This window comes from Lithobates pipiens, unplaced genomic scaffold, assembly GCF_037356315.1.
Source record: "Lithobates pipiens isolate NorthernLeopardFrog02 unplaced genomic scaffold, aLitPip1_a1.2 Scaffold_23, whole genome shotgun sequence".
In the NCBI taxonomy this organism is placed as follows: domain Eukaryota; kingdom Metazoa; phylum Chordata; class Amphibia; order Anura; family Ranidae; genus Lithobates; species Lithobates pipiens.
In genome coordinates this window covers 259,536,840-259,553,490 of record NW_027507785.1, presented here as the reverse complement: position 1 = coordinate 259,553,490, position 16,651 = coordinate 259,536,840, and the positions used below count along the sequence as shown (strand labels likewise).

At 41.6% G+C, this 16,651-nt stretch overlaps 1 protein-coding gene across 2 annotated transcripts in view; it reads left to right on the top strand.

Annotated features, from left to right (window-relative positions):
• The first annotated feature begins 261 nt into the window (after positions 1-261).
• The window catches only part of LOC143928289 (ADAMTS-like protein 2), a 98,067-nt gene continuing 81,677 nt past the window's right edge, over positions 262-16,651 (top strand). Inside the window, exons 1-2 of one of the 2 annotated variants that reach the window (XM_077453079.1) lie at positions 262-482; positions 13,703-13,827. In XM_077453079.1, coding sequence (XP_077309205.1) covers positions 393-482; positions 13,703-13,827 — 215 coding nt within the window. In that variant the 5' untranslated portion in view covers positions 262-392. The remainder of the gene's footprint in view (positions 483-13,702; positions 13,828-16,651) is intronic. The other variant, XM_077453080.1, reaches the window with a different exon arrangement.

Sequence of the window (16,651 nt, the reverse complement as noted above, 5' to 3'; positions counted from 1 at the left end):
TTTAAATAAACTTTCCCTTTTTATTGTGGTCTGTGGGAGGGATCCCCCCAGGCAGTCAGGTGATGGATGTACAAACTCCATGCAGCCACCCAGATGAGATGAGAGCAGGATGGATCTCCTATGGTGTGTCTTCTCCCCCGTGTCCCCCTTCATCTACCAAAAACTACAGATCCTCCCCCCTTATCATCATCATCCTGTCTACCTCTCTCCCTCCCCTGAGCCATCATCTCTCCTTGTCCCTCCTGTGCCCCCCTCTCCCCCTCCCCCTGTCCCGGCTCCGAGCTCCCCCAGCCTCACACAGCTCCCAGCCTGTAATTACTTGGCCATGCGGGGAGGGAGCGGGCTGCCCCAGCCGGTCCCGAGGCTTTTCCTGCCGCAGCTGCAGTACAGGGATGTGCGCGTCTCTCTGCCGCCCCCCCGGGCTCACCCTGCTCTTCATCGCCAGCCTCTGCCTGCACCCTGCCTCTGCCTCCCGCACTAAGGTAACACGCACCCTGCCTCTGCCTCCCGCACTAAGGGAACGCGCACCCTGCCTCTGCCTCCCGCACTAAGGGAACACGCACCCTGCCTCTGCCCCCCGCACTAAGGGAACACGCACCCTGCCTCTGCCCCCCGCACTAAGGGAACACGGATCCCACCGGCACTGCACGGGTTAACCACCTGACCGCCCAGCCACTGACATGCATCAAGGAAAGGGACTGACACCGCAACACCACTTCTACTATGTGTGTGTGTGTGTGTGGGGGGGGACCCCACTATACACATCTATACATATCTCTATACATCACATCACTACTCTGAAGATCACACATTATATGATATAGGACTATATATATATATATATATATATCTATATACTGTACCATAAGGTGTGTAGTAGACTATATACTGTCATGTGTCATATGATGTGTAATATATGTATTACTCATCATATGACACAGGCCAGTATATAGTACAGTATATATATATATATATATATATATATATATATATATATATATATATATATATATATATATATATATATAAATAAATAAAACTCATCATATGGAACATATCATATGATCATATGGAACAATACTATATATATATATATATATATATATATATATATATATATATATATATATATATATATATATATATATATGTATATTACACAACATATCATATGGCACAAGACAGTATACAGTACACTACAAATCACATGGCATTATGGGGTGGATTTACTAAAACTGGAGCGTGCAACATCTGGTGCAGCTGTGCATAGAAACCAATCAGCTTCCAGGTTTTATTGTCAAAGCTTAACTGAACAAGCTGAAGTTAGAAGCTGATTGGCTACCATGCACAGCTGCACCAGCTGTTGCACTCTCCAGTTTTAGTAAATCAGAGTCGGTATATATATATATATATATATATATATATATATATTACATATCATATGACAGTGCAATCTATCTATCTATCTATCTATCTATCTATCTATCTATCTATCTATCTATCTATCTATCTATCTATCTATCTATCTATCTAATTTAAATGTCCATCAGACAGAAAAATTACAAGAAAAGCAGATGTCTTTCTTGAGCAGATAAAATGTCTTATTTCCAAAACTGTAGCCAAATTGTAACTTTTTTTGTCTGATGAACATTTAAATAAATGTAACGTGTGCTGAAATTCGCCCCCCCCCAGTATTATATTGTTGCTACATATTGAGTCTGGAAAGGAGGGCTCAGGTTGAGTGTATTAGCTACAATATAAGCATTTTTGATTGCACTCTGACTTTCCTGGTACTTGTTCCGGGTCAGTGACTCAAAAGGTATCAAAGCCAGAGGATGAGCATCACAACTTTGCAACAAGCAGGCAAATGAGGATCAGCATCATAGCCCACTGACTTACAACAAGCTGTCATATAATAATTTTGACTTTGCTCTGATTTCCAGGTAAATCCAATATATTTTTTGAGGTCAGTGACTCAGAAAATTGGAAGTCAGATGATCATCACAGCCAGGCAGCTAGCATTCAGCAATGGCAGCCCCCATAGTTTTCTCTCTACAGGTTTACTTTAAATAGCCATGTGTCTGCATAGCTTGTGTGTGTCTATAATTATATGTCTGTTTGTATAGAGCTGTACATTCTCTTTATATATCGTATGTGTATCTGCATAGCTGTCCTGTCTGGGCCATGCTGCATGTCATTATCTTTTTTTGTTTTGCAGCCTAAATAGTTACACGGAAGAACTGGCGGGTATATAAACATGTATATCTGGGTTGCGGAAATGACGCTGTCATGCATTTTGGATTGTTTATATCAAGCTGTTCTACCTGTACCTGGGAGTATTACTCCTTGTGAAAATATCCTAACAGTTTAGAGTTAAAGAAATCATAAAACCCATCTGAGTAAATATTTTACCTTATTTATGAAATTAAATAGAGTTAAAGAAATCAAAAAAACCATCTGAGTAAATATTTTACCTTATTTAGGAAATTAGGAATTATTTAGAAAACATTTACAATAGTGCTAGTGATAAATATATCCAGACTGATGGATACTGCAGAATAGGTCATCCACCCCAGGGTATACCCAGTATAGATTGTGTTAGCAACGTTGATTTATATCAGGGATATGCAATTAGCGGACCTCCAGCTGTTGCAGAACTACAAGTCCCATGAGGCATAGCAAGACTCTGACAGCCACAACAATGACACCCAGAGGCAGAGGCATGATGGGACTTGTAGTTTTGCAACAGCTGGAGGTCTGCTAATTGCATATCCCTGATTTATATATTCCTGTGCATGCATGTTTATCTTCTCATTTAAAGCGGTTTTGTACCTAAAAATTTAACTTCTTGTTATTAAAAGCACATGATAGTATACTTACCTAAATGAACCCTGAAAAAAAAAAATTCAGTACTTACCTTATATTTCAGATGTTTGTGCTGACTTCCGGGCTGTCCTCCCGTGGGAGTAGGCGTGGTTATCATCCTCGCAATGGTCCCTGGGAAATTTCTAAGCTATTTCACAAGAATCCATGGGGGACAATGAAATAGCGAAATCTCGTGAGATTTCGGGAGGACGCCGGTCACATGACGAGGGCGTGTCCGAAATCTAGCTGGTTATATGAGAGTTATCTTTGTTGCCATCACAACGGGGCGGGACTTCCTACGCCGCCGCCCGTTGTGATGACAACCTGTGCAATGGATGGCGGCGATCCTGCGCGTGCGCGAGATCGGCGCTCTAACGGGCGGTGCATGCTGGTCCATCAGCATGCCCGTATCCCGGAAGAGGATGCCTGTGGGCTTCACATGCCCACAGGCAAAATGGAAACGATCGTGATGAAATTTTATAAGTTATCCAAAACGGACAGATAATCGCGCTGAAAACAAAAGAAGCGAGTGCTATATTTAATACTAGTATTGATTGTCATATTGCCAACAAAAAAAATACTTGCAGACAGTGGAATCCCGCTTTAAGGCTCTGTGCACACCTATGCAAATGCTTGTAATGCATTTCCACGTGATGCAGTAACACACGTGTCAATGTATGAATTCCCACAACACATAGATCAGCCCTTACAGTGGTAACGCATGCGCGTTGCCTTAGTGCATTGGAATGTTGATTAAAATAAATGGAACTGTAATCCATCAAATCATGTATTGTGCGTTGTTGCACACCGTGGTAATTTGCATTAGCGTGTACATACGTGCAATGCATAGATGTAAATAAGCCCTTACAGTTTGTAATATATATGTGTGTTGTTTTAGAGAGTTGGGTTGATATTCAAAATGAAAAAACACAGCAATGCATCAACTCAGGTAATGCACATTCCTGCAATGCATAGGGGGAGATTTACTAAAACTGGTGCACACAGGGAGTTGATTTACTAAAACTGCAGAGTGTAACATCTGGGGCAGCTGTGCATAGAAACCAGTCTCCAGGTTTTATAGTCAAAGCTTAAAGAGAAAGTAAACCCTGATGGGTTTTACTTCCTCTTTTGCTCACTGTGAAGCCTGCAAATTAAAAGCATAATGCATAATCGCATACTAGCCCATTATGTGACACTTACCTGAAAATGAATCCATTGCTGTCCCCTGTGCAGGCTGCATCCATCTTAGCCCCTCTTCCTTCCAGGGGGGCGGGGACCCTGGCCAGTCACGTGTGACGTCACTCCCTCGCATGCACGCCGGAGCTGTCAGTAATGGCACACGCTGGGGAAAGAAATGCCACGGAGGTCCGTTTCTTAACAGCGCATGCCCCAATTACATCATCGGCGCACTACAAGTGAAATATCTCCTAAACAGCGCACGTTTAGGAGATATTTCCCCTACCTATAGGTAAGCCTTATTGTAGGCTTACCTATAGTTAAAAGTCACTGGGGAGGGTTACAACCACTTTAAAGTGATACTAAAGTCTCTTTTTTTTTCCTTTAAAAATAACAAACATGTTAAACTTACCTGCTCTGTGCAGTGTTTTTGCACAGAGCAGCCCAGATCCTCCTCTTCTCAGATCCCTCATTGGTGCTCCTGGCCCCTCCCTCCCATTGAGTGCCCCCACAGCAAGCAGCTTGCTATGGGGGCACCCAAACCAAGCCGCAGCTCTGTATGTCCATTCAGACATGGAGCCGTGGTTCTGCTCCACCCCCTCTTTCTCCTCATTGGCTTACTGACTTTGATTGACAGCAGCCGGAGCCAATGGTGCCACTGCTGTGTCTCAGCCAATCAGGAGGCAGAGCCCTGGAAGCCTGAGGCACTTGTGCTCATTGCTGGATAAAGACAGGGCTCAGGTAAGTATTAGGGAGGCTGAGGAGGGCTGCTGCACACAGAAGGTTTTTTTTTTTTTTTATCTTAATGCATATAGTATATTAAGATAAAAAAAAAAACCTTCTGACTTTACAACCACTTTAATTGGACAAGCTGAAGTTAGAAGTTGATTGGCTACCATGCACAACTGCACCAGATTTTGCACTCTTCGTAAATCAGAGTCAGTATCTAGTACGGCTGTGTGTAGTAACCAATCAGCTTCTAACTTCAGCTTGTTCAACAAATTGCCACATTTATTTGCCAATAAAACCTGTAAGCTGATTGGTTACTATGAACAGATGTAGCAGATTATTATTATTATACATAATTTATATAGCGCCAACAGTTTGCGCAGTGCTTTACCACGTAGAGGGGGAAAGTACAATTACAATACAGTTCAATACAGAAGGTCCGGGAGATTCTGTGTGCACCAGTTTTAGTAAATCTACCCCATAGATGTAAATCAGCCCTTGAAGTACAAGTCTTTCCCAAAGCGAGATAGTGGAGGTGTTTTCCAAAGCAACCAATCAGTTTCTAGTACAGGTTTGATTATGAAAAAAATCTGAGACTCCGATTAGATGCCAATTGCAGCAGATACCCTTTACCACTGATACCCTTTACCACCCCACCAAATTAATTTTGCTCCTCTGTTCATTTTAAAACCTTCCAGGGAAGTGATGAGTAATGCCTCTCAGTCTCATGTTGCAGTACAGAGTTAATGGGACCTTATCCTCAGATGACAACATTAATCTAGCTTGTACTGTATGTGCTAATATGAGTCCTTGGAAAACACGCATAGCCACAACCTTTTTATGAAAAGAGTGACTGGCCTGGGGGAAGAACATTCTCATATCCCAGGTTCTGTATTACCGGGTCACATAATGTGCTCTCAGAATTTTCAGATTCTTACTTGATGTGCCGAATCAGGAGGAATTTGCACATTCAGTGGTTTCTGAATTGTAAGACCTCAAGTTACCCTTAGTATAGAAGTCACATGTTTTTTTTTTTTCTAGAGCCCCCATGCAGCTAAAGACCACTATGCCATAGGATTCAACCCAGGTTAACCCTTCCTGCCCAGGCCCTTCAATGCCTGTCTGAGATAAAGGGATTCGTTCAAAGTTCAGAAATCCCAGATTGAGGACTATGCTTGCGGATGGTCTGTTTCATCTGTCAACATTTACAAAGCATCTTTCTTCATTTCCCTCATCCCCCCATTTATCACTTCACACCATCTTCCTAATCCTTTCCTTCTGCTCTTGCCCCTCCAGCAGTGAAGGGGTGGAACATCTTAACTGCTGGCGTCCCTTTTAAGTAGGAGATCAAACGCTTTAGCTAGAAGAGAGGTTTACAGCTTCTAACACCACCAGGCCTGGGGGTAGTGTAGAAGAAAGAAGGGGGAAGACAAATGACCTGCACTCAAGCAGAATCTCTCCCTACCTTTGTAGGATCAATCTTATACTTAAAGCTCTTTAGTTGCTGCGACTTTGAATTTTCCCTGTTGTAGTCCCTCTGTAACTGCATTTTAAATTCTTTGCATGTCTTGTGGATATAGTGGTTCCCTTCTCTATAAGAGCTGCAGAAATAAAGACCGGATAAGCTGACACTTCAAATAGTGCTTTTCTCTCTTCATTTTCTTACGATCGTTAATAGTTTATATTTTCTTTAAAAAGAATTATGCGTGTTATAGCAGGAGAGCTGCTGGATTCACGGTACTAGATACCTTGGGGAAATAACCATGATAGTATAAAAAGTCCAATAACCAAAAATATCCATCATTTCCCTTTTCATCATGATCATTCTTCTTTATAAATAAAGCATTATGGCTAGGTTCACACTTGTAATTCTTAATGGTACCCGCATGCATTGGCATAATGCCGACGTTTGCATGATATCACAGAGCCATCTCATTCCAAAAGGCACAATTAAAAAAAAAAGGGACTGGCACTTCTTTACCTGCTTTTCTGCAGGTAGGGCAGTACATTCAAATGAATGGATTGCCCTACTCACAGACCGTGGGTTGCATTGGTATTATTAGAACCTAACATAATATGTAATTGTGCATCATAGAATAATGGGGTACAAATACAAACTGTACACATGCTGTACAAAACCTGATACAGGATTAGAAGAGGCCCTTGCCAAAATGAGCTGACAGTGGTAGACTAGGTTGATATGCATAATAAAATGTGTAGATGCAATTTCTGTTATGGTAAAGACCATTTGAACTTTCAGTTTAAACCCTTTTGCTGCCAGAGCCATTTTTTGCACACGTTTGAAAATCATTTTATGCCTGAAAATTAGTTAAACCCCCCAAACATTATATATTTACTGAAAGCAGACACCCCAGAGAATAAAATGGTACTACTACAGGTAATTACAGGTCACACAAATCAATACATCACCCAATTTTTTTTGTGAAGCATAAAAGATGAGGTTGTCCCAAGTAAATAGATACCCAACATGTTAAGGCTTCAAATTGCCTGTGCTCGCGAAACAGCGACAAACGTTGGTACCTTATATTTTCCACAGGCAACGTTAAAAAGTCCCTAAAAGTTTACAGTTAACTGTAAATATTAGTTCTGGAATTATTTTTCCCACTCTGATGTGTGTGTATGGGGTCCCCTATATCATTACTTTTTAAGTGGCAGGTTCTGTTTAACCACTTGCGGACCGCCCACCATACATATACTGCGGTAGGGCAGCCGCTCTGTGCCATATCACGTACCTAGTATGTGATCTGACACTTCTGGGTCTATGGCACACGTGCCACTAGTAATCCACTCCCGCTGTGATCACACACATCGGGAGCCCAGCGGCAGTTACTGGGGACACGATTTCCTCTGGCACCCGCTGATTATACAGTACACAGGCAGAATGGTGATCTGCCTATGTAAACAAGGCAGGTTTCCGTTCTGTCAGTAGGTAAGGCAATGATCCTGTGTTTCTGCAAAGCAGGGGCAAGGATCTATTTCTTCCCTTAGTAAAGCACTTCCCACACAACACACAAGCACTGGCTAGGTTGTTGTATAGCAGTTTTTTGTATAGCAGGTTGTTGTATAGCAATTTTTTTACTTTTTTGTTTATAGCACAAAAAATAAAAACCTCAGAGGTGATCAAATACACCAAAATAAAGCCCCATTTGTGGGAAATAAAGGACATCAATTTTATTTGGGTACAGCGTCACACGACCGCACAATTGTCAGTTAAAGTAACTCAGTTCCGGAGGTCAAGTGATTAATAAGGCATCAGGGGTCCAATTAAGTGAATGGAGAGCTGATTGTTTAACACATCACTTTTGGGTCATTACCAGAAAAGTGATATCAGCGATCTCTCTCCCCTCTAACCAGCGGTGCCCACCATGCAGGGGTGGACTGACCATTCAGCTACTCGGGCACCGCCCGAGGGCCCTGGGCCACTAGGGGGCCCAATCAGGGTTGCCAGCCTCAGTAAAACCAGGGACAGTATGTCAAAATCTGTGTTTTTTTTTTTACATCTGTCTCTGAAATGTCCCTTACTGACATCCTTTTGTTCTAAAAATCCTGAGATTATAGCTGCCCCACCTCTCCAGTACCTTCTCAGCCAATAGAAACATGTCTGTGTATACTGTGTGTACAAGTATGTGTATACTGTGTGATTGTATACTGTGTGTGTGTGTTTTTGTATATTCTGTGGCCCCATAATCTCTGATTGCTTTGGGGCCCTATAATCTCCTATTGTCCGGGGGCCCCATGAGTTGTCAGTCCGCCCTTGCCTCCATGCCAGTCCTAGATCTATTGATGGGTTCGTGGAGCCCAGGAAACATGGCGGGTACACTGAGGTGTGTGTATGGGGGCGAGCATCCCTCTTTACTGACTGAAGACAGGTTCTTTTTAATGAGGAATCAGGGGTCCAAGCAAGCTAATGAAGAGCAGATCGTCTTAGCCCTGGTACACACGGTCGGACATTCTGATGGAAAATGTCTGATTGGACTGTGTTGTCGGATAATCCGACCATGTGTGGGCTCCATTGGACTGTTTCCGTCGGAATATCTGACTGACAAAGTCTGTAGGGAATTCCGATTGTACAAAGTGCTACGCATGCTCAGATCAAATTACGAGACCAAAGCTATTGGCTACTAGCCTGAATGTAGTCCCATTGTAACTAAATAACGTCATCACATTACGAACGATCGGATTTTCCGGCAACTTTGTCCGACCGTGTGTATGCAACACCAGTTTTGGACAAAATCCGAAGGATTTTGTTGGCGGAATGTCCGATCGTGTGTACAAGGGCTTACACGTCACATCTGGGTCATTATTACAAAGGGGAGATCAATGATCTCCCTCCTCTCTACCTGGCAGCGCATACATTGACAGTCCTAGATCCGCCAATGTTTCATGGAGCCCAGGAAATATTGCGGGTACTTACAGGGGTGTGTGAAACCTGTGCAGCTTCCACATGACAGTCAGCTTGTCAGATTTACACACACTCCCAGGGGACTGAATGTATGCAAAGCTCCCGACCGCCAAGATGTATCAGATTAAATCAGCTAAATACATTCCAGGTGCATTAAAACAAAATTTGTTCAAAGTCTTACATTTCATTTTTTTTAGAGAGTAGCCACACCCTGAATACAAAAGCCTACCCCCCTGGCATTTACTACATCTTGTGGCCCATGCTGACAATTTTTACTCTCTTGAAGACATGAGCTTGCTGAAGAATCTTCAGCATCTGACATGCTTACAGATGCTTTGGATGCCTGGTCCACCGCTTCTTGCTGCCACCTCATAAATATGCACTGTAGCGACCTAGAGACCAGCAGATAAACCATATTGTGCCCAAGAGGACCACACATCCAACCCTCCTGGTCACATGCTGAAGATTCTTTAGCAAACCTAGCTCTTCAAGAGAGCGAAGATAGGTTGTGTGGCACAAATAAGTATTAAATATTTTCTGGGCAGGTAAAAACTTTTTTGTTTTTTCTATACTAAATCCTGAAAGCCCAATTTAACTTTCAGTTTAAATAAACTATATACATTTTAAGTGCCTTAAAACAAAAGGCACTCATAGATTTACAAATTATTTTCTTTCTAAATCAGCTACAGCCTAAGAGCAAAACAGTCCCCTGGTAGCAGCTGCAAAGTGGGACAATTGTTCTCTTTGCGGAAGTGGTGGCCTCTCTGCAGAAGCCCAGCACATCCCACTGCTAAATCAGAGCCAGCGTTGTCCAATCTGCAGGGAACATGAGCTTTACTGATTGCAGAGCTATTGATCTGAGTCAGTAGGGAATGTATCGGGTCTCTGTAGTGTAGAGAGACCACTGCTACCCGCTGGCAGGGGACTGACTTTTTAACTCAGGCTAGTTGCTGTAGAAAGAAAATTAACTTTACAACATTGTGCACCTAGAATGTACTGTATATTATTGGAATTAAACTGAAAGTTCAGTTGGATTTTAAGGTTTTCATCCGTTGCCTTTAAAGTGACTAAAAGGTAAAAAAACAAATCAAAAAAGATGATACCTGCCCAGAAAAATAATTCATACTTACCTGTCTCACAAAACCTATCTTCGCTCTCTTACCCACTTCAGCCCCTAAAGGATTTATCCAGTTCTTGACCAGGCCATTTTTTGCAATACGACACTGCATTATTTTAACTGACAATTGCGCGGTCGTATGACGCTAAATAAAATTTTCTCCCACAAATAAAGCTTTCTTTTGGTGGTATTTAATCACCTCTGCCATTTATTTTTTATTTTTTGCGCAATAAACAAACAAAGAGCGACAATTTTGAAAAAAAAGCAACAATATTTTTTACTTTCTGCTATAATACATATCCATAAAAAAAAAAAAAAATACAAAATACAAATTTATTCATCAGTTTAGGCCAATATGTATTCTGCTACATATTAGGTTAAAAAAAACTCAATAAGCATATATTCATTGGTTTGCACAAAAGTTATAACATCTACAAAATAAGGAAAAGATTTAAGGACTTTTTGTTTGTTTTTACTAGTAATGGTGGCGATCTACAATTTTTAGCGGGATTGCAACTTTTTGGTGACCAGTGACACCAATACAGTGATCAGTGCTATAAAAATGCACTGATCACTGTATAATTGGCACTAGCAGAGAAGGGGTTAACATTAGTGGTGATCAAAGGGTTATGTGTTGCCCTAGGGAGGTGCTCACTGGCAGTAGAGAGAGATCGCTGTTTCTGATCACTAGGAACAGCTAATCTCTCTCTCCGCCCCCGTCAGAACAGGAATCTGCCTTGTTTACAAAGGCAGATCCTCATTTTTCCCACTATTGTGGGTGGCCCGTGGACACTGAGCCTCCGGCGGCGGGCCCGTGCCCAAAAAAGCCAGTGCCTGAACCGATGTAACAGTATGTCGATTTGAGCAGCCAAGCCACAGTGTAACTGCGGAGGCTGGTTGGCAACTGGTTAAAGAGCTAAGGCTGGGTACACAGGGGCCTCATATCATGCGCTTGAAGAGAAAACATCTGGTATTTGGTCAGTATGTACAGCAGCCTGTCCGACAGAAGCCAGTCTAACGTCCAGCTTTTGTTGAAGGGACATGCTGGGAAACTAGCATCTGATCACGCTGGCAGTGGAGTGTCAGGTGCCTGATCCCGCTATGTGTTCTATGGTTTTATCTGTTGACCCCTAGGTCACTACAGGATACAGTTATGAGGTAGTTGCAGATGGCTGGAACCACAGTGTGCATCAGGGGCTAAACATTCAAAACACCTTTAAGTGTGTCAGACGCAGAAGATTTTTGAGCAAAGATTGGCAGCATGAGCCGCTAGATGTATTTGTTCTTTCTTTTGCATGAAGCACCTTTTTTATTTTTTGGTTAAAGCGGAAGTAAACCCATCGATTTAATAGTAAAAAAAGCAGTTACAATCCCGGCATGCCGGAAATGCTAAGCCCTTGTACACATGGTCGGACATTCTGACAACCAAATCCGTTGGATTTTGTCCGACGGATTTTATCCGAAACTGTTGCATACACACGGTCGGACAAAGTTGTTGGAAAATCCGATTGTACATAACGTGATGACGTTATTTCGTTACGACGGGACTACGTTCAGGCTAGTAGCCAATAGCTTTGGTCTAGGAATTTGATCTGAGCATGCGTGGCACTTTGTCCGTTGGAGTAGGCTACACATGATCGGAGTATGTCTGATCAGAGCATTTTGTCAGAAAATTTTACCGGCAAGTTGGAAAAGTTGGTCCGTCGGATATTCCAATGGAAACAGTCCGATGGAGACCACACACAGTCGGAATATCCGACAAAACGGTCCGATAGGACACATTCCGTCGGAATCTCCGACCGTGTGTACAAGGGCTAACTGTCACATTGGTTGTGCTCTCAACCAAACTGTCAAACCATCCAATGGCTGGTGTCATAACTGATCACATGGGCAGCATCGTGACAGTTGAAGATTAAACAGAGGTCAAGATGGCAGCTTCCTTGGCTGAAAACAATAGGAGGGTTTTCTTCCACTTTAAATAGTGACAGAATTACTTTGAAGCAAAATGCACCTTAGACTGTAAGCAACTTGAGGGCAGGGACTGATGTGAATGTACAATATATATATGTAAAGTGCTGCATAAATAAATTGACAGCCCTATATATTGTAAGTACCTATAATAAATAAAATAAATGTCAATGCACCCAAAATGCAGCAAACAGGGCTTTTTCACATTACATTGCAGCTCAAGTTACTGGTGTGAGCGGGTCTTATTGAGAACAATAGATTTTCGATTGCCCATGCATTTTACTGTTTGAAAATATAAGGCAACACATTTTTGTGAGCAAGGCCTTAGAGGTAGGGGGCACCATAGGTTGGGCAGATGGTAGAGGCTGTTGGCATGGGGTTTTGGGGTAGTGAATGACTAGCTTAAAGATATAGATGGAAATGCAGATCAGAAGAGATCATTTTGAGAGGCTGTTTAAATATGTTGTAGGTTGGAACAAGACTAATAGGAACAGAATTCTCGAGAACAGGTATCTCCTATTCTGAAGTTATCAATGTGATGAACATTTGTAGGTCAGTAATGTGGTGGAGAGAGAAGTTAGGAGAGGATTTGCGTAGGAGGTCAGGTTGATTGGAAGCAAGTGAAAAAGGGTTGGCAGAGACCCATGGTACGCATAAATGGGAAATTTCACTAAATGACGGGCATGAGCTTTCATGATTCTGTCATCTTTCCCTGCATGGGCAAAGAAAACATTCCAAGATAAGGCTACCTGAATAAAGAATAGAGTACCTACCTTTCCCACTGCTAAAAGCTGCTCCATTCAAGAGAAAGCCTTCAGTGAAGTGCACTTAGAAGCAAACCCTTTCAGTAGTGTCGATCACCTGGGCCCCAAGCACTGGGAAACTAACATTTCTGGGAGTGTTGGTCTTCCTTGATCCCCTGCAGGGCTCAGTGGTTCTTCTTGACGACCTTCACGTGACGTCACAACTGTGTCCTGTAGTAGCACTGAGGTGAGAGGTAGTAATCACTGAGTGCATCAGGAGTTCGACATTAACTGAAGTGTTGGTTTCCCAATAGACTTGAGTAGAGGATTTCTCTTTTACAGAGCAGATTACCAGCAAGAAAGGTATTAGATCTCCTATTTTACAGGTATCCCTGTTTGTGATTTTTATTTTTTGTATTAACAGGGTGTCATTTTAAAGGCCCCCCCCCCCCCATCATGGAAAAGTCTGTATTCTGGTACCTGTTTGTGGTTAATACATGCATTAATAGAATTTATTATATGAATTCTTTTTTTTTTGTGTTTTTTTCACTTGTACATGCAGGCTATTTTTCTAACATCATATTGTAAGGTTGAGTTGCTTCAAGTCGCTTTATTTTTTATTTGCCTTTGTTTTACTGCCGAGGTGTTGTGCTGTTTGCTGACGCTCTCTGGTCTTGTCAGGACAGCAGTGAGGTGTGGGATGAAGATGTGACTGAGTGGTGGGGTGAATGGAGCTCCTGGTCTACTTGTTCTCGAACCTGTGGAGGGGGAGTGATGTCTCGCGAAAGACATTGCCTACGCCAGAGGTTAGTGGTTTAGGGTCTGCACTGTGACTACTTGTGCCCTATACTTTTGCATTTACAGATCTCCAATACTTCAATGAGCTGGTGTACTTGAGTCAACATAGCACAGTTTTGGTTATGGTTATGTCTGCTGTCCGGGGACCATTTAATTCCAGTACAGCTGTGAGATTTCCTGTTTAAACTGATCCACCCGCCTGATCCCATAGGGCAGGGTTGGCAACCTTGGCACTCCAAATGTGATGTAACTACAAAAAATCAGCTGGAGTGCCGTGGTTACCTACCCCTGCCCTATGGCTAGATGGGTTAATTCACCTTTTTTTTTTTTAATGCTGTTTAGTCACTATACACAATAGCTTCATGCTAAACTAATTGGATTTTAAAATTTAATGTGGTTGTAAAGGCAGAAGGTTTTTTATCTTAATGCATTCTATGCATTAAGATAAAAAGCCTTCTGTGTGCAGCAGCCACCCTCAGCTCCCCTAATACTTACCTGAGGTCCATCTAGATCCAGCGATAAAATACATTTGGTACCAGAGACCGAAGAGTTCTCTACAAGCACCACCTTCCCTAAATATATTCAAAAAAATACCAAGAAACACAATTGAAGTGCAAAAAATCTAATCAAATTGATATTACAAATTTCATAATTTTATTTAAACATACATAATTAAAAACTTAATAAAGTTTAAAACCAGAACATGAAAAGTCATGTGGCCACAATACAAAAGTTGGTTGCCTCTACATGTTTTGCCATAAGCATGGCTTCTTCTTGAGCTTTTGTAGAACCTTTATACAATGTCACCCAAATGTGATCAAAGTTCCAAAGGACCCTCAGGGGCCACTAAGAGGTCCAATGAGGTATCAGTGTGCCATAAAGGGGGGACATAAGCCCTAAATTCACACCCCGTAGTGATAAGAAGTCAAGGAATTCACAGACTGATAATTATATCACTCCTATAACGTATATTTCATATACTTGTAGTAAGCTTCAAAGGGACCGTGCTATCTAAACACTTCCTTCATTGTGTATAGTGAATGCATAGTGTTTTAACCCCTTAATACCTGAAGGTAAAACAAATATTAATGCTTGAACACAGTTTTGTAACTTTGGTATGTGTTAGTAGAACTGTACATATTATCACAACTACTTATCCAGGTAAGTTATACCTGTTTTTTTTAAGGATAAAATTAGCCTTCTTGTGCTGGTAAATGTTGGTGGATATCTCCTAATTTATTTATTTTTTTCAAATCTTTTATTTATTAAAAAAAACACAGAAACAAAAGAGAACACCCACATTTCTTCTAAAAATAATTCAATTCAATTTTTTTTTTATCAAAGGAAGCCTGGCCCAAAATAGTAAAAAAAAATTAAAATTTTACTTTTTCTTGACATTAGCATAACACACCACCAAAAAAAATCCTCAAAAACCTCCTGCTCCTGACATTGGTGGCGATACTGTATATGTGTTTTATTATTTGTTGTTTGTATCCATAGTGGGGAGTAAGAGTAGAGAGTGGGGAGAGTAGAAAGAAAGTTCAGAGGTTTTACAAGGTGATCACTGTGATAGCCAATCAAGAGCTGTCGCAGCAATCGTGACTGGGATCTGGTCCTTTCTCCTCCTTTTGGTAACGTGCTTCCAGCACAAATGCAGACGCACATATATGCGTCGCCTATGAAGGCCCATCTCTGTAACATTGAATATATGCATAAGACCAGCATTAATGGGTTAAAAAGGTGGACTAACCCTTTAAATATTCCCTGCATTTACATACATCGTATCCTATTCAATATTTTATCTTTTTTAAGTTTAATATTCTATCACAAATTTCTTGTTAAAGGCTATGCATAGGGGTATATTTATAAAGCAGTGAATGTGATCTTCACCAAACACTGACTGCAGGTGTATCTTCCTAGTGCATGCATTTTAAACTACAGTAATTGATTGACTTGCAGTGAATGTTTGGCGAATGTTACATTCACTGCTTTATAAATGTGGTAAGCAAATTTTTTTTTTCTGTTGTATTAGCTTTGTGCATGCATTTAGCACTACTGCTCAACACAGCTCAATGGTAATGCTGTTAACCTGCCCTAAATTGACTGCTTGTGGGTGTGGTGGTACTGGAGGAATGGGGTAATAAAGGATAGATTTACATGAGTAAATATATTCTTCAAAGATAATATATTGCAGCTGTCCATTCTTTAGACGTAGTGGCTTCATTTGTTTTCAGTTTTCAGGCTAAGAACATAGCAAGTACAGAACATAACTATTTATCTTTCCAAAAATGCAACATCCTTGTCACTTCCTGTGAGCTTCCTTCAGCAAACTACCAAATCCCCCCTCCCATAAGGGGAATAAGAGAGTAAGACATGTTTAACCCCCTCCCGCCACCACCTCCAGGCCCTTTAAGAGGTTCTAAAAGCAGGGAGGTGGCGGCGGGCATTCAGGTCACGTGATTGGCTCACTTTGGTCACATGATCGGAAAGTTCCTGATCGCAAGTGTGCCCCGTCGGTGTCTGTGCTAGGAGTGAGCAGAGTGCGCGCTCTCAGCACATAAAAGTGTTTACATAGGGCCACTTATATGCAGCCTCTTGACATTAAAGCTCACCCACTGGGTGACCACATATATGCGCCATGTAGGCGGAAATAATGTAAAGTTTATTTCTACTTTTGAAACCAAATGGAGAGAATGCCTATTTTTTATTTGTTATATGTCCCTATTCATATACAGTGAGGGAAAAAAGTCCATCGCTAAGCAGCTTGGGGAAAGGGTGACGACAGTTGGTGCAATTATTTGCAAATGGAAGAAACGCAAAATAACTGTCAAT